The 12195-nt window shown below is 36.3% G+C and overlaps 1 protein-coding gene across 1 annotated transcript; it reads left to right on the forward strand.

Moving 5' to 3' along the window:
* Positions 1-325: 325 nt before the first annotated feature.
* LOC139148623 (NLR family CARD domain-containing protein 3-like) lies at positions 326-2419 on the forward strand. Its single transcript, XM_070720109.1, has one exon. The coding sequence runs from the start codon at positions 326-328 to the stop codon at positions 2417-2419; it is 2094 nt and encodes a 697-aa protein (XP_070576210.1).
* The last annotated feature ends 9776 nt before the right edge of the window (positions 2420-12195 follow it).

Genomic DNA, 12195 nt, shown 5'->3' on the forward strand with positions numbered 1-12195 from the left:
AGTAAACTTATGAGAAATATGAATTGGTTGCAACGTTTAGATCTCAGTCATAATAACATTGGTGATGTTGGTGCGGAGAGTTTAAGTAAAGGGATGGAGAGTATGACAAGGCTGCGTTATTTAGATCTCAGTCATAATAATATTGGTGATGTTGGTGCTGAGGGTTTAAGTAAAGGGATGGAGAATATGACTCGGCTGCACTATTTAGATCAGTCATAATAACATTGGTGATATTGGAGCTAAGAGTTTAAGTAAAGGGATTGATAAAGGTTTTCAGTTATCACATTTAAATCTCAGTCATAATAACATTGGTGATTTTGGTGCCATGTGCTTAAGTAATGGGATCGAGAATATTATTCGGCTGCGACATTTAGATCTCAGTCATAATAACATTGGTGATGTTGGTGCTGAGTGTCTCGGTGAAGAGCTAGAGAATATGATCATTCACATGCATTATTTAGATCTCAGTCATAATAACATTGGTGATTTTGGTGCTGAGAGTTTTAGTAAAGGGATTGCAAGTATGAGGTGGCTCAAACATTTAGATCTCAGTCATAATAACATTGGTGATTTTGGTGCCATGTGTTCAAGTAAAGGGATTGCAAATATGACTGAGCTGGAACATTTAGATCTCAGTCATAATAATATTGGTGATGTTGGTGCTGAGAGTATAAGTAAAGGGGTGAAGAATATGACACGGCTGCAACATTTAGATCTCAGTCATAATGACATTGGTGATGTTGGTGCCAAGAGTTTAAGTAAAGGGATTGCAAATATGAGATGGCTGCAACATTTAGATCTCAGTCATAATAACATTGGTGATCTTGGTGCTGAGAGTTTAAGTAAAGGGATTGCAAATATGACTCGGCTGGAGCATTTAGATCTCAGTCATAATAATATTGGTGATGTTGGTGCTGAGAGTATAAGTAAAGGGGTGAAGAATATGACACGGCTGCAACATTTAGATCTCAGTCATAATGACATTGGTGATGTTGGTGCCAAGAGTTTAAGTAAAGGGATTGCAAATATGACTTGGCTGCAACATTTAGATCTCAGTCATAATAACATTGGTGATGTTGGTGCTGAGAGTTTAAGTAAAGGGATTGAGAATATGACTTGGCTGCAACATTTAGATCTCAGTCATAATAATATTGGTGATGTTGGTGCTCAGAGTTTAAGTAAAGGGATGGAGAATAAGACTTGGATGCAACGTTTAGATCTCAGTCATAATAACATTGGTGATGTTGGTGCTCAGAGTTTAAGTAAAGGGATTGCAAAGATGACTAAGCTGGAACATTTAGATCTCGGTCATAATAACATTGGTGATGTTGGTGCTCAGAGTTTAAGTAAAGGGATTGCAAAGATGACTAAGCTGCAACATTTAGATCTCAGTCATAATAACATTAGTGATGTTGGTGCTGAGAGTTTAAGTAAAGGGACGGAGAATATGACTCATCTACAACATTTAGATCTCAGTCATAATAACATTGGTGATGTTGGTGCCGAGTGTTTAAGTAAATTTATCGAGAATATGACAAGGCTGCAACATTTAGATCTCAGTCATAATAACATTGGTGATGTTGGTGCTGAGAGTTTAAGTAAAGGGATGGAGAATATGACTGAGCTGCAACATTTAGATCTCAGTCATAATAACATTGGTGATGTTGGTGCTGAGTGTTTAAGTAAAGGGGTTGCAAATATGACAAGGCTGCAACATTTAGATCTCAGTCATAATAACATTGGTGATGTTGGTGCTGAGAGTTTAAGTAAAGGGATTGCAAATATGACAAGGCTGCAACATTTAGATCTCAGTCATAATAACATTAGTGATGTTGGTGCTGAGAGTTTAAGTAACAGGGAGGAGAACATTTGCTTGCCTGTCACTTTAGTTATTGATTTGCATCACAATAAATTGAATCTAATGGCTGAACAACTTGAAATAAAGCCACATTTTGACTATGAGAGTGAAAGTCTTGAAATGTTTGAAATGTATGATTATCATAGGATGCCAAGACAATTACATCTTACATCAAGCCCTTTATATACTTCTACCAGTGATCATACTCTGCAAGATAGTGATGACAGTATTGACAGCTTTCAGATTAGTGGTCACAGTAGCAACAGATATCTTAGTAGTGGTCACGATATTAAAACATATTTACCGGTAGGTAGTGGTCGTGGTAGTTATAGCTATCCAGATAGTGGTCAAGGCATTGAGACGTATCCAGGTAGTGGTCACAGTAGTTACAGCTATCCATATAGTCGTCACCATAGTTTCAGATCTGCGGGTAGTGGTCTCGGTGGTTACAGCTATCCATATAGTCGTCACCATAGTTTCAGTTCTGCAGGTAGTGGTCACAGTAGTGGCAGCTCTGCAGGTAGTGGTCACTTTAGTGGCAGCTCTGCAGGTGGGGAATAGTGAGAAGAATGATTTTGCTGTGTGCTGCAAAAAGATTAGGAAGGTGTGTGCCATAGTAACAGACTGGCTGCTTTTTTTCTTGCATTATGCGTACAAGGCTTGATGTCATTATGAATTATTTATGACAACAAAAATCCAGCAATCTGTTTAAGTCTATGGGTCTCACTGTACTCTGTTCGTAGCTTCAATTCTGCTTTCATCTCATCCTCAGCACAACGGTCTGCTGAAGTTCATTTTCACAATCTACTCCATTTTGAGATTAACATGCCAACAGACTAGGGGCAAGTCTACAAATAGATGAACAATAGTTGCATGTTTGTATGATATTCATGATAGTTATGAAAGATCATTCATTTTGATAGTTAGTTAGTATTTTATTATTGAGACACAGTTTCACATACCTAAATACATACATAGAATTAAATCCTTCAGAATATATCAAAAGTAAATAATGTGAAACTCCAGCCGAGTATTGGCTTATGAGTCACTTTTACATAAGTATAGCTTCCAGTGTGTATGGTGTTCTCTCAGGGAACTGAAGTTACATTTCTCCTTCTTCGGATAAACATTTCATAAATACATTTAGAAAATGTATTAATGTGATTAATGGAAAAAAGTTTTGCAAGCTTCTCACTTGGTGGTAAATTAGTGACTGCGTTTGCAAATCGTGATCGAATATCATTGTACAATCTACATTCAAAGACAAAATGGAGTTCGTCTTCAACAACATTTTCCTTACAAAGAGTACACTTTCTTTCTTCAACTTCTAAGTTAGAGTATCGACCAGTTTCGATTCTCAGAGGTAATGTTCCGTTTCGCAGTCTTGCGATAACTGACCTGAACTTATGTGGAATATTATACAATAAATAAGGTTCGTTAATATAGCTATGTTTAAAAGTACAGTAAGTCCTCAATTTTGGTTTTGGATATTGCCATCGAAATTTTACCTCTAATCTCTTTAATAGCAGTGTCAATAGACTTCATTACCTTGCATTCAGAGTCTGACATCTTTTGGGTCAGGTTTACCTGTACTCGTTGTATTTGTGCGCTCGAGTCAGCCAAAGTGATTCCCTGGTCATACCTTGCTGCATTACCCACACTGAATGCTTGACGACCGAATCTGTATTTTCTATTTTCTTATTTTTCCGATACATATCTAAACGCCATCTATGATAGTTTATTGTACAGCAACAGGTATTGAATCCTAGCAGCAGGTCTCAGAATACAGATAACTTTATGAAAAATTTTGTGTGAAATGTCAACTTACAGCGGAGCAACAGCGAAACACGTCAGCACATGTGGATCATGCGCATTGATAATAGTCATTGATAAATTTATTGTTTCTTGAGTAGGACATTAATTATTATCTCATGCAAACTTATTGTTACAGTAAACTGAAGGCGACACTTCCTAAATTGATTAAACTGACTTATAGTATCACACTATCAATGTCTATTATTTAGCGTAAAAGCATTCACTGACTTAAATGTACTGTGTATTGATGAGGAAGATTCTAAACCATGACCCTTAGAAAAACTACTCCAGTCTTACTACCAAGTCTTCAGTATGTTCAACTGCCGCTCGTTTCTACAAAGTGGGTATACACTGAAACAGTAGAATACAAATAAACATCATTTAATATCAATTTGAAAAAAAGCATACCTTTAAATCGTAATTTAGCTGATTACATATTCTTAATCATTGTCATTATCTATGAATCATTAGAGGACCAAGCCCTATGCGAGCTAACTCCTATTTTATCTACTTTGGATCCTTCCTCCTCTTCTTCTTCTGCCAATTTTTTGTCGTCCAAAAACTCAAAAAATGTCAAACATAAACTTTTCAAATTTGCAGGGTTTATTGGTCTTACTGAGTGCTGGTGCACCTTACCCTTCATAATTTTATTGGTCACATGATCTGGCTGTTATTTATCAAAATTTTTAATTCCACCCAATTTGCATAAAACTTGACCAATCGAAAATCTGTCAAGAAGCATTTTAGACCATACTACCTAGATGCTACAAAATTTCATGGTCATTGACTATACCATTTTTGAGAAGAAGAGTTTTAAATTGTTCTTTTCTGATTTTTAAATGACCTTTGACCTGCCCTTTACCTAGACAGCCAGGCTACGGTGATGTATTCTGCCCTATTTAAGGTGGAGCTGCATGATGCCGACGGTTTTTTCAGAGGAATATTTCTCATCTAAGTCGACAAGGAAAGCCTCTCATACCATATATTTTCAAAAAGCAGAGAATCTAAAGTTTACTATGATAGCAATAATTAACTCAAAGGATGAAAGGGTGTACATTGGGGGTAAAAACCTCAATCTTGGTATTAATGATAAAAATTGATTTAAGTCAGAAAGATACTATTTTGTGCAATTTAATATTTCATTTGAGACGAGTATATATAGAATAAACGACTTTTATTTTTCATTGTAGTATCCTCATTCTAAAATGGCACTCAAAAAAAGAGATTCAAAACATAATTAGCAAAATTAAAATGTAAAAACTTTATTGTTATATAGTATAAAAAACAAAGTGTGACAATTTCAGAAAATTTGACCCTGCCAGAGTTGAGGTAAATTCCTTGTAAATCTTGAAATTGGGAGCAAAGAAAGGCCAAGAAACTGGTGATTTGCATACATTACATAAATTAACTCTTCTTATCATATAACTTATGACTATTTGACAAGCGTTAGGCGATAGCGAAGGATTCAAAGCACTATTCAGTTGCTATCACGTTCCACTTTTGCACGTGCAAAATCTTACCGTCTGGTTTTTTGTATGGGTTTTTCGATTCCTGATATTTTGAAAATGCTCTAAATCTTTCAACTCTCTCAATTGTAAACCAATTTAGCTGATTTTTGGTAGGATTATTGAAGTCATAGTTGAGAATATAGATAAGCATGCATTTCTAAAAATTCTTGACTGTTTATGACATATAGCCCTTAAACCCTTCAAAATTTCACAAAATGACACAGTAGATATTTCCCTGTTCAAAAATCGTTGGTACTCAAACAGATGACCTATCCATGCTAGGAGCTCTAAACAGGTATCTCATGTGTTACATTCTGAATTTTGGAAAATTTGGTGCAAATTTGTAGGAGCTGAAATGTTTTAAAATAGAGTTGTGAAATCTGTGACATCACTGACCAATTGCCTGACAAACCTGTGTCTTTTGAAATTATTATGGTTCTGTAAATCTTTATTATGCAAAGAAAACCATGAAAACGTTGCATTTTCATTGATTTTGGAAATTACCCTCAGCAACCGATGCTTAGCAATTTTAATCCTTCGGTATCGCCTTAGAGTTGAACTCAACCAATATTTTAATCTTGGGTTATAACTTAAGAAATCAATTAAAATTGAATAAATATGTGCAAAAAGTGATTTTGAGCAAAACACGCTGTGTTGGGTGCAGCACCCCTTAAGAGTCTGAGAGGGGTAGTTTCTAGTGAACAATGATGGACTCGGGACTAAATTGCACACTAAAATTTTGAGGATGAACTTGACTTTTGACCCTGGCATGTTCCTGCACATATCATGCACATACCAGTCTGATTTTCTATACACAGGGACAAGTATCAAAGTAAAGTTATTTTAACAAAGTGTCACATGACCAGCATATCCTATACCTCATTATTAATATTATGTACGTATCTAATTCTAGGCAGCAAATAGAGCTAGAGGTCTGATTTTTGGTACACAGGGATAACTATGCGGGCAAAGATATATGACAAATATCATGTGACCTCAATGACCTTTTACCTCAAATATACCTGTATGCCTATAACCAGTCTGTACCTATTCTGTCATATCAATACACCAAGACAATCTCCAATAAAATATTCAATTACAATAGGGCATTGCGGCACTTAAAAATTGATGAATTCCTTCAAACACCAGCATCCTGTGACTGCTCTGCATGGCCGGGTATCTGCTAAAGTGCGGGCTGCGGGCTGCGGGTTGCGGGTTGCGGGCTGCGGGCTGCGGGTTTTTAGAATTATGGCTAGATTTCTAATATATGTAATATGGCATTTAGTATATAAGAAATAAAACCTTTAGAAGGTGTCTATTATCAATAATCATGACCAGGTCTATCATACAGTATCCCTTTTCCTGCCAAGTCCATATTTTCAACATCAGGTCAAGATGGTTAAATTAATGAAACACAACATATTCCATATTGTGTATTTTAACATAATACTGTACATTTGAAGGCTGTTGAAAACATATATGCTGTAAAATTGATTTTTTGGACTAAAGATGCTATAACAGACCATACCAAGTGGGTGAAAATACGTCATGTTTCTGAAAAAAAATCAAAATCTGCTAAACTAAAAGCGGCGATTCCGAGGACCAATTTATTTGTTCCGAGCTGCCTGGCCATCACAAATAATTTGGGATCTGAAATCACTTTTCTTTCTTGCCATGGATGTGAGTGAGAAATAATACCAGACTGACAAAAAAAATTCGCGCCTCGGAAATGTCGCCACTTATCGCGGAATGAAAATTGTTACATTTCTAGTATCAGGCCATAGGAAGTAATTCTTTGTAATGCATCTATTCACAATTCGGTTCTAGGGCAACACATACAGAAAATTAAACAATGCCTACTTAAATGCAATGTGTAAGGAAAGATTTGACTTCAAAAAGCGTAGAAGTGTTGTGTATTTAAATGCCGTGTATTTTTCATGAAATCTTTAAAAAGAAAAAGACGTACGACAATGGACTTAGCTTACTTTGCCGTTTCGGTTCAACCGAGGTCACGACCACAGAGAACGACATTCCGCTAACATTTTACACGAGAATTTCAGCGGGAAAAACACGTCGGTGCGTTGACTTATTTTCAGGAATCGATCTAATAGGATATTTTTGGATGAGTTTGTGTTCTGCAGCTCTCAATAATTGTGTATCTCCTAATATCATGAACATATTCTATGACTTGCACCTGCAGCATGATAGTCGCTCCATATGCATTTGATCCAGCGTGACTATGAAAAGTTTCCTAGGACTATTATCGTGTTCACCACAATAAAATAATTTTAAACGGCATTGAAAACGATTCTGAAAATTGTGCTTTTATCGGCGGTTGAACTAATCTGAAGTGTGAGAAGGGCATGGCATTCTATGAAAAAGTAACAAATTATTAGGCGTGTCGAGTTTCAACGAACCGAAGTTCATCTCCCAGTTCATCTGTGCTGTCAACGATCCGAAACTTACTTTTAAACTATCCGTCCTAATCATTACATAAAAAGTTAATATAGCGAGTTGTTGTGAAATCTGTCTTGTGTTCATATTATTACTCATCCGTGTTCAGTCATATCATTTCGAAAGCTTCGATCGGCAGTGCGCTGTGCAACGGCGAATGTTGGATGGGAAATGGACTATTCTGACGTTGGTGGTGCTTTTCCAGATGTAAGCTAAAATAACGGCATTATTCAAGAAGTTCACGGCTTTTATTCCATAAACAAATACATCTAGATACTATTTTAGCATTTATTCTATCTACTAGCGAAAATGATACCAAAAATCACACATTTTTTCATGCCCGCAACCCGCAGCCCGCAACCCGCAGCCCGCAGCCCGCAACCCGCAAAATAGCGCATCCGGGCCGGGTTCCCGAAAGAGCAGTTTGATGTGTTGATCTTGTCAAAGTTGGAGCAGAGCGAAGTTATGGGTGATCCAAAAGGAGGAGGGAAAAGAGAACGACAACATTTCCAGTACAGATTTTCTGGTCAGATTGTGTGTGAAAAAGCTTGGCGGTACATTCATAATATTGGTAAGTCATCACTCGTATTTCGTTGCTTTGGTTTGCGTCATTGCACGTACAGTTTCTTACAGTAAGATTTGAATGTGTCAGTGTTTGTAGAAATCGACGGTGCCTGTTTTCAAAATTGTACACTTCGGTTCATTTTTATTCATTTTACCGTATCAGAATGAGCTACAAGTGTTTGGAATTGAATTTCGAGGACGTGTAGAATTTGATCGTTATGTTACCGTCGAAATCAGCTATCGAAACGCAGATGCATAGTAAAGTAAACAAACCAGATGTCGCTCAGCCGCCATGGTTCTGATTGAAATACATACAGCCAGACAGAATTCACAAAAAAGCAAAGTTCTCGAAAGTGAAAAATGTCACGATTTTCACTGCGTATTGATCATTGTCGGAAGTACCATGGTTTTCTAGCCCTATGTGCCATGTCAGAGTAGTATGGCGCGGCGGTGCCTCCCAACTCGTGGGGGCGTACTACATGACCTTTGTGTATTCAACTAGTTTCCTACCATTTTTAATTTTAAGAAATTATTTCAGTCCCTAGAATATTGCGTGTATTAATGAATTTAGTTATTTTTCTACGATTTGCATATTAAATTTGCTAAGACAATAAAGAGAAAAGTTTAGAGAGTCATATCTACCTAAATAGAATGCTGACAATTGTATCCTTATCATAAAAGGAGAGAACTTTGAAACATTAACTGGAAAACCCAGGCAACTGCATGGGTTCATTTTATGTATAGTATTTGATCATGCTATGGTCATTCTTTGTTGATCATTTTGGTTAAAGTGAAATAGATATTACTTTTTACAGTTATGCAATTTAATGTTAAGTATTTTCTTTGCATTTATTAGGAAAGAAGAGATTTGGTAATTTAAAGTCACATTACAAGTTGCATGGTGTAGTTCCGAGAGATCATGGCTTAAAGGGCAAGAGACCAGCAAATGCATTTTCTTTTGAAGTAAGTAAATTAGTCATGTTAAAACTTTAACTAACTGTGTAGTCTGCAAGATAGAATTTTTATAGTTAATTTAACATGGCTTTTTCCTGTGAATCATGGAATTGTGTAGTATGTATAAACATACATATCTGATGACACAGGGGCTACCATATCCAGTTTTGTAGCCCTCTTAGGCTACCGCAAATTTCGAGTACGTAGAGATACTAGTATTTGTGAAAGTTGAAAGTTTTCTTGAAGATTGAACACAGGACAGATTTGACACTTGGAATTCATTTTTTTTAATTCTCTGTCGGAAATTGTATTGTTACTAGTACGTACAAATACTTACCTATTTGTGAAAGTTCATGGTTTTTTCAAGATTGAACACAGGACATAATTGACATTTAACATTCATAAAATTTATTTTATTTTTTTTTCTGTCAGGAATTTCATTGTTAGTACAGATACTTACCTATTTGTGAAAGTTCATAGTTTTCTTCCAGATTGAAAACAAGACAAATTTGACAAAATATTTACTTTATATTGTTCTCTATCAGACTTGCAACAAAAATCCAGACTTGCTGTTGCATGACTAATACAAAGTAAGAAGTGTCACATGGACTGTATAATTGCCAATATTTGTGGGCTACCAATCATAGGCTTTGGGCTATGAGCTGTAGTCCCAGTGGGATACCATTCAAAAAAGTTTAATTTGAGCCCTGTGTCAGGTATTCATATGTAGTAGTTTACTGAATTCTTGTTTAAATTACATTGTAATATTGTTCCCCCTGCTCCTTGATGCAAAATAACGGTCCTTTCTCCTTACTCTTTCAGGTAGTACAAGATGTAGTGCAGTTTTTGGTACGATATGGTGAAGAGAACGGGTTACCTATGCCAGCTGCACCCCGTGGTCGAGATGGGAGGGCCCCTGTTTACTTACCTTCGAGTGACAGATTTGCAGATGTCTACAATAAATATGTCGATGCATGCAATGACTGTGAGCCAATCAAACAGCATGTTGGTGAGACAACCTTTCGGAACATTGGCTGTCATGTGTCCCCCATATACAGAAGATGGAACCGTGTACAGATGTTTGTGCTAAGTGTGAACAGTTCCGAAATAATTTAAAGTATGCAGTAACTGAGGACGACAAATTGACCAATAGTTTAGCCTTTTCTGAACACATTTTAAAAGCCTAGAATGAAAGGAAATTTTTGAATGAGTGTATCAGGAAAGCACAGGATGAGTTATGTGATAGAGATTTTAGTTTACCTGCTACTGCATGTTCACAAGATTTATACTCAGTTCATTACACTTTTGACTTTGCTCAGAGTTTTGTTTTACCTCACCAGTCTCGTCAGGTCAGTCAGCTGTATTTTTTGAATCCCTTGCGTGTCAACTGCTTTGGCATATGCAATGATGGGCTTAAATTACAAATGAATTATCTTTTTGATGAGTCACAGACTATAGGTATTGACAACAAGAGTTGTCATGGTGCTAACAATGTTGTTAGTATGCTCGACAATTATTTTAATCATCATGATTTAGGTGAGAAATCCTGTCACTGTCATGCAGATAATTGTGGAGGTCAAAATAAGAATAAAACTGTAGTTCATTATTTTGTTTTCGCACAAGTACAGGATTACACGATGAAATCAATTACCATTTCTTAGAGCCAGGCCACACTAAATGTATATGCGATGCTTGTTTTGGAAAGATTCGTCAAAGTTATCGTAGAAGTGATGTTGATACTGTAAGCCAGTTAGGTGAACTAGTAAATAAAAGTGCAAAAATCAATAATTCAAAACTGTATATGTGCCATGGGTCTTCTGAACCAAATTTCAGTGGTACAAACATATTTGAAACCTGTTAAGGGAATTCGAGGCTACCATCACTTCAGATTTACCAAGGATAACCCTGGTTGTGTGTTTGTACGGAGAGTATTAACAGACAGCGAGGAAAGAATTGATCTTGTAAAGCAAGGTGTTTCATGGCCTCCATCTCCCATCTGTAAGCCAGACTTGTTGCCTGCTGGTGGTCTTAGTCTGGCAAGATGGAGGGAGCTGACTAAATCAATAGCTCCATATGTAAGAGAGCCCTACAGACATGAATTTTGCCCTGAGGAGTAAATGCAGACATCAAAATCACTATTACAGTAACATTGCAATAAAAACTATTTTATCTGGTAGACACCAAGTATGTAAAATAAACTGCAATGATTTTATTGTTGTCAGTTTTGGAATAAGACACTTCATATCATTAAAAGAAATTCAATGGCGTAGGGTACTCTTACTGGACTTTGGCCAATATAACTTTTAGAAAGCATATGAATTTTCCATTAATAGCATCCAACAAATACCTTGTGCAATCAATCAATCAATCAATCAATCAATCAATTGTATATTGGGAATTTTACTATTCTGTGGGGTACTAGAAGAGAAATTGTAGTTGATAACACAAAACAACAAATTTGAAAAATAGACAAAAGATAGAGATAGTGCCCCCTTTAATGGATGGGCCGCCCACTTGAGGGTGCTTTTTATGTGCATTTCCTGAGGAAGTGGTACCTAATTTTTCTGTTGTCCATAAAACGTGTCACATTTTGTTTCATGCCAGTGCTTTGAAATATATTTCATATTATCATGCATTTACATTTATGGTGAATTGTCCAAGAGTTCTTAAATGCAATATTTGTGGTAGGAATTACTCCTTATATGCCCTTAATGTCAGTTAGGGCAATTGAAGCAAACTCGGTGCAGTTTAATATAAAATGTATTTTTATGCTCTTGACTTGGGAAATATGAATGTTTCTTGGGTTATGAATAGCTGCATCATACCTTCAACAAATACTTCTGTTGGTGGTATTAATGTAAGTAGTAAGGAATATTTGACCTCCAGGACAAAATAAGAATTTTACACCCATTTTATTCATTTATCTACATGGAGCGAAGGAAAATTTAACCATCCATGTAACTAAAGTGTGACCCTGACCTATATACGAACTCACGCATGCGCAGCAGTGCATTGACCTGAACTAAGCAGGGAAATTCCCTT

The sequence above is a fragment of the Ptychodera flava genome, chromosome 13 (genome assembly GCF_041260155.1).
Source record: "Ptychodera flava strain L36383 chromosome 13, AS_Pfla_20210202, whole genome shotgun sequence".
NCBI classification, from domain to species: domain Eukaryota; kingdom Metazoa; phylum Hemichordata; class Enteropneusta; family Ptychoderidae; genus Ptychodera; species Ptychodera flava.

What these genes read in the sequence shown, in the direction of transcription:
- LOC139148623 (XM_070720109.1), top strand. Translation starts at nt 326, where the DNA reads ATGTGCTTAAGTAATGGGATCGAGAATATTATTCGGCTGCGACATTTA.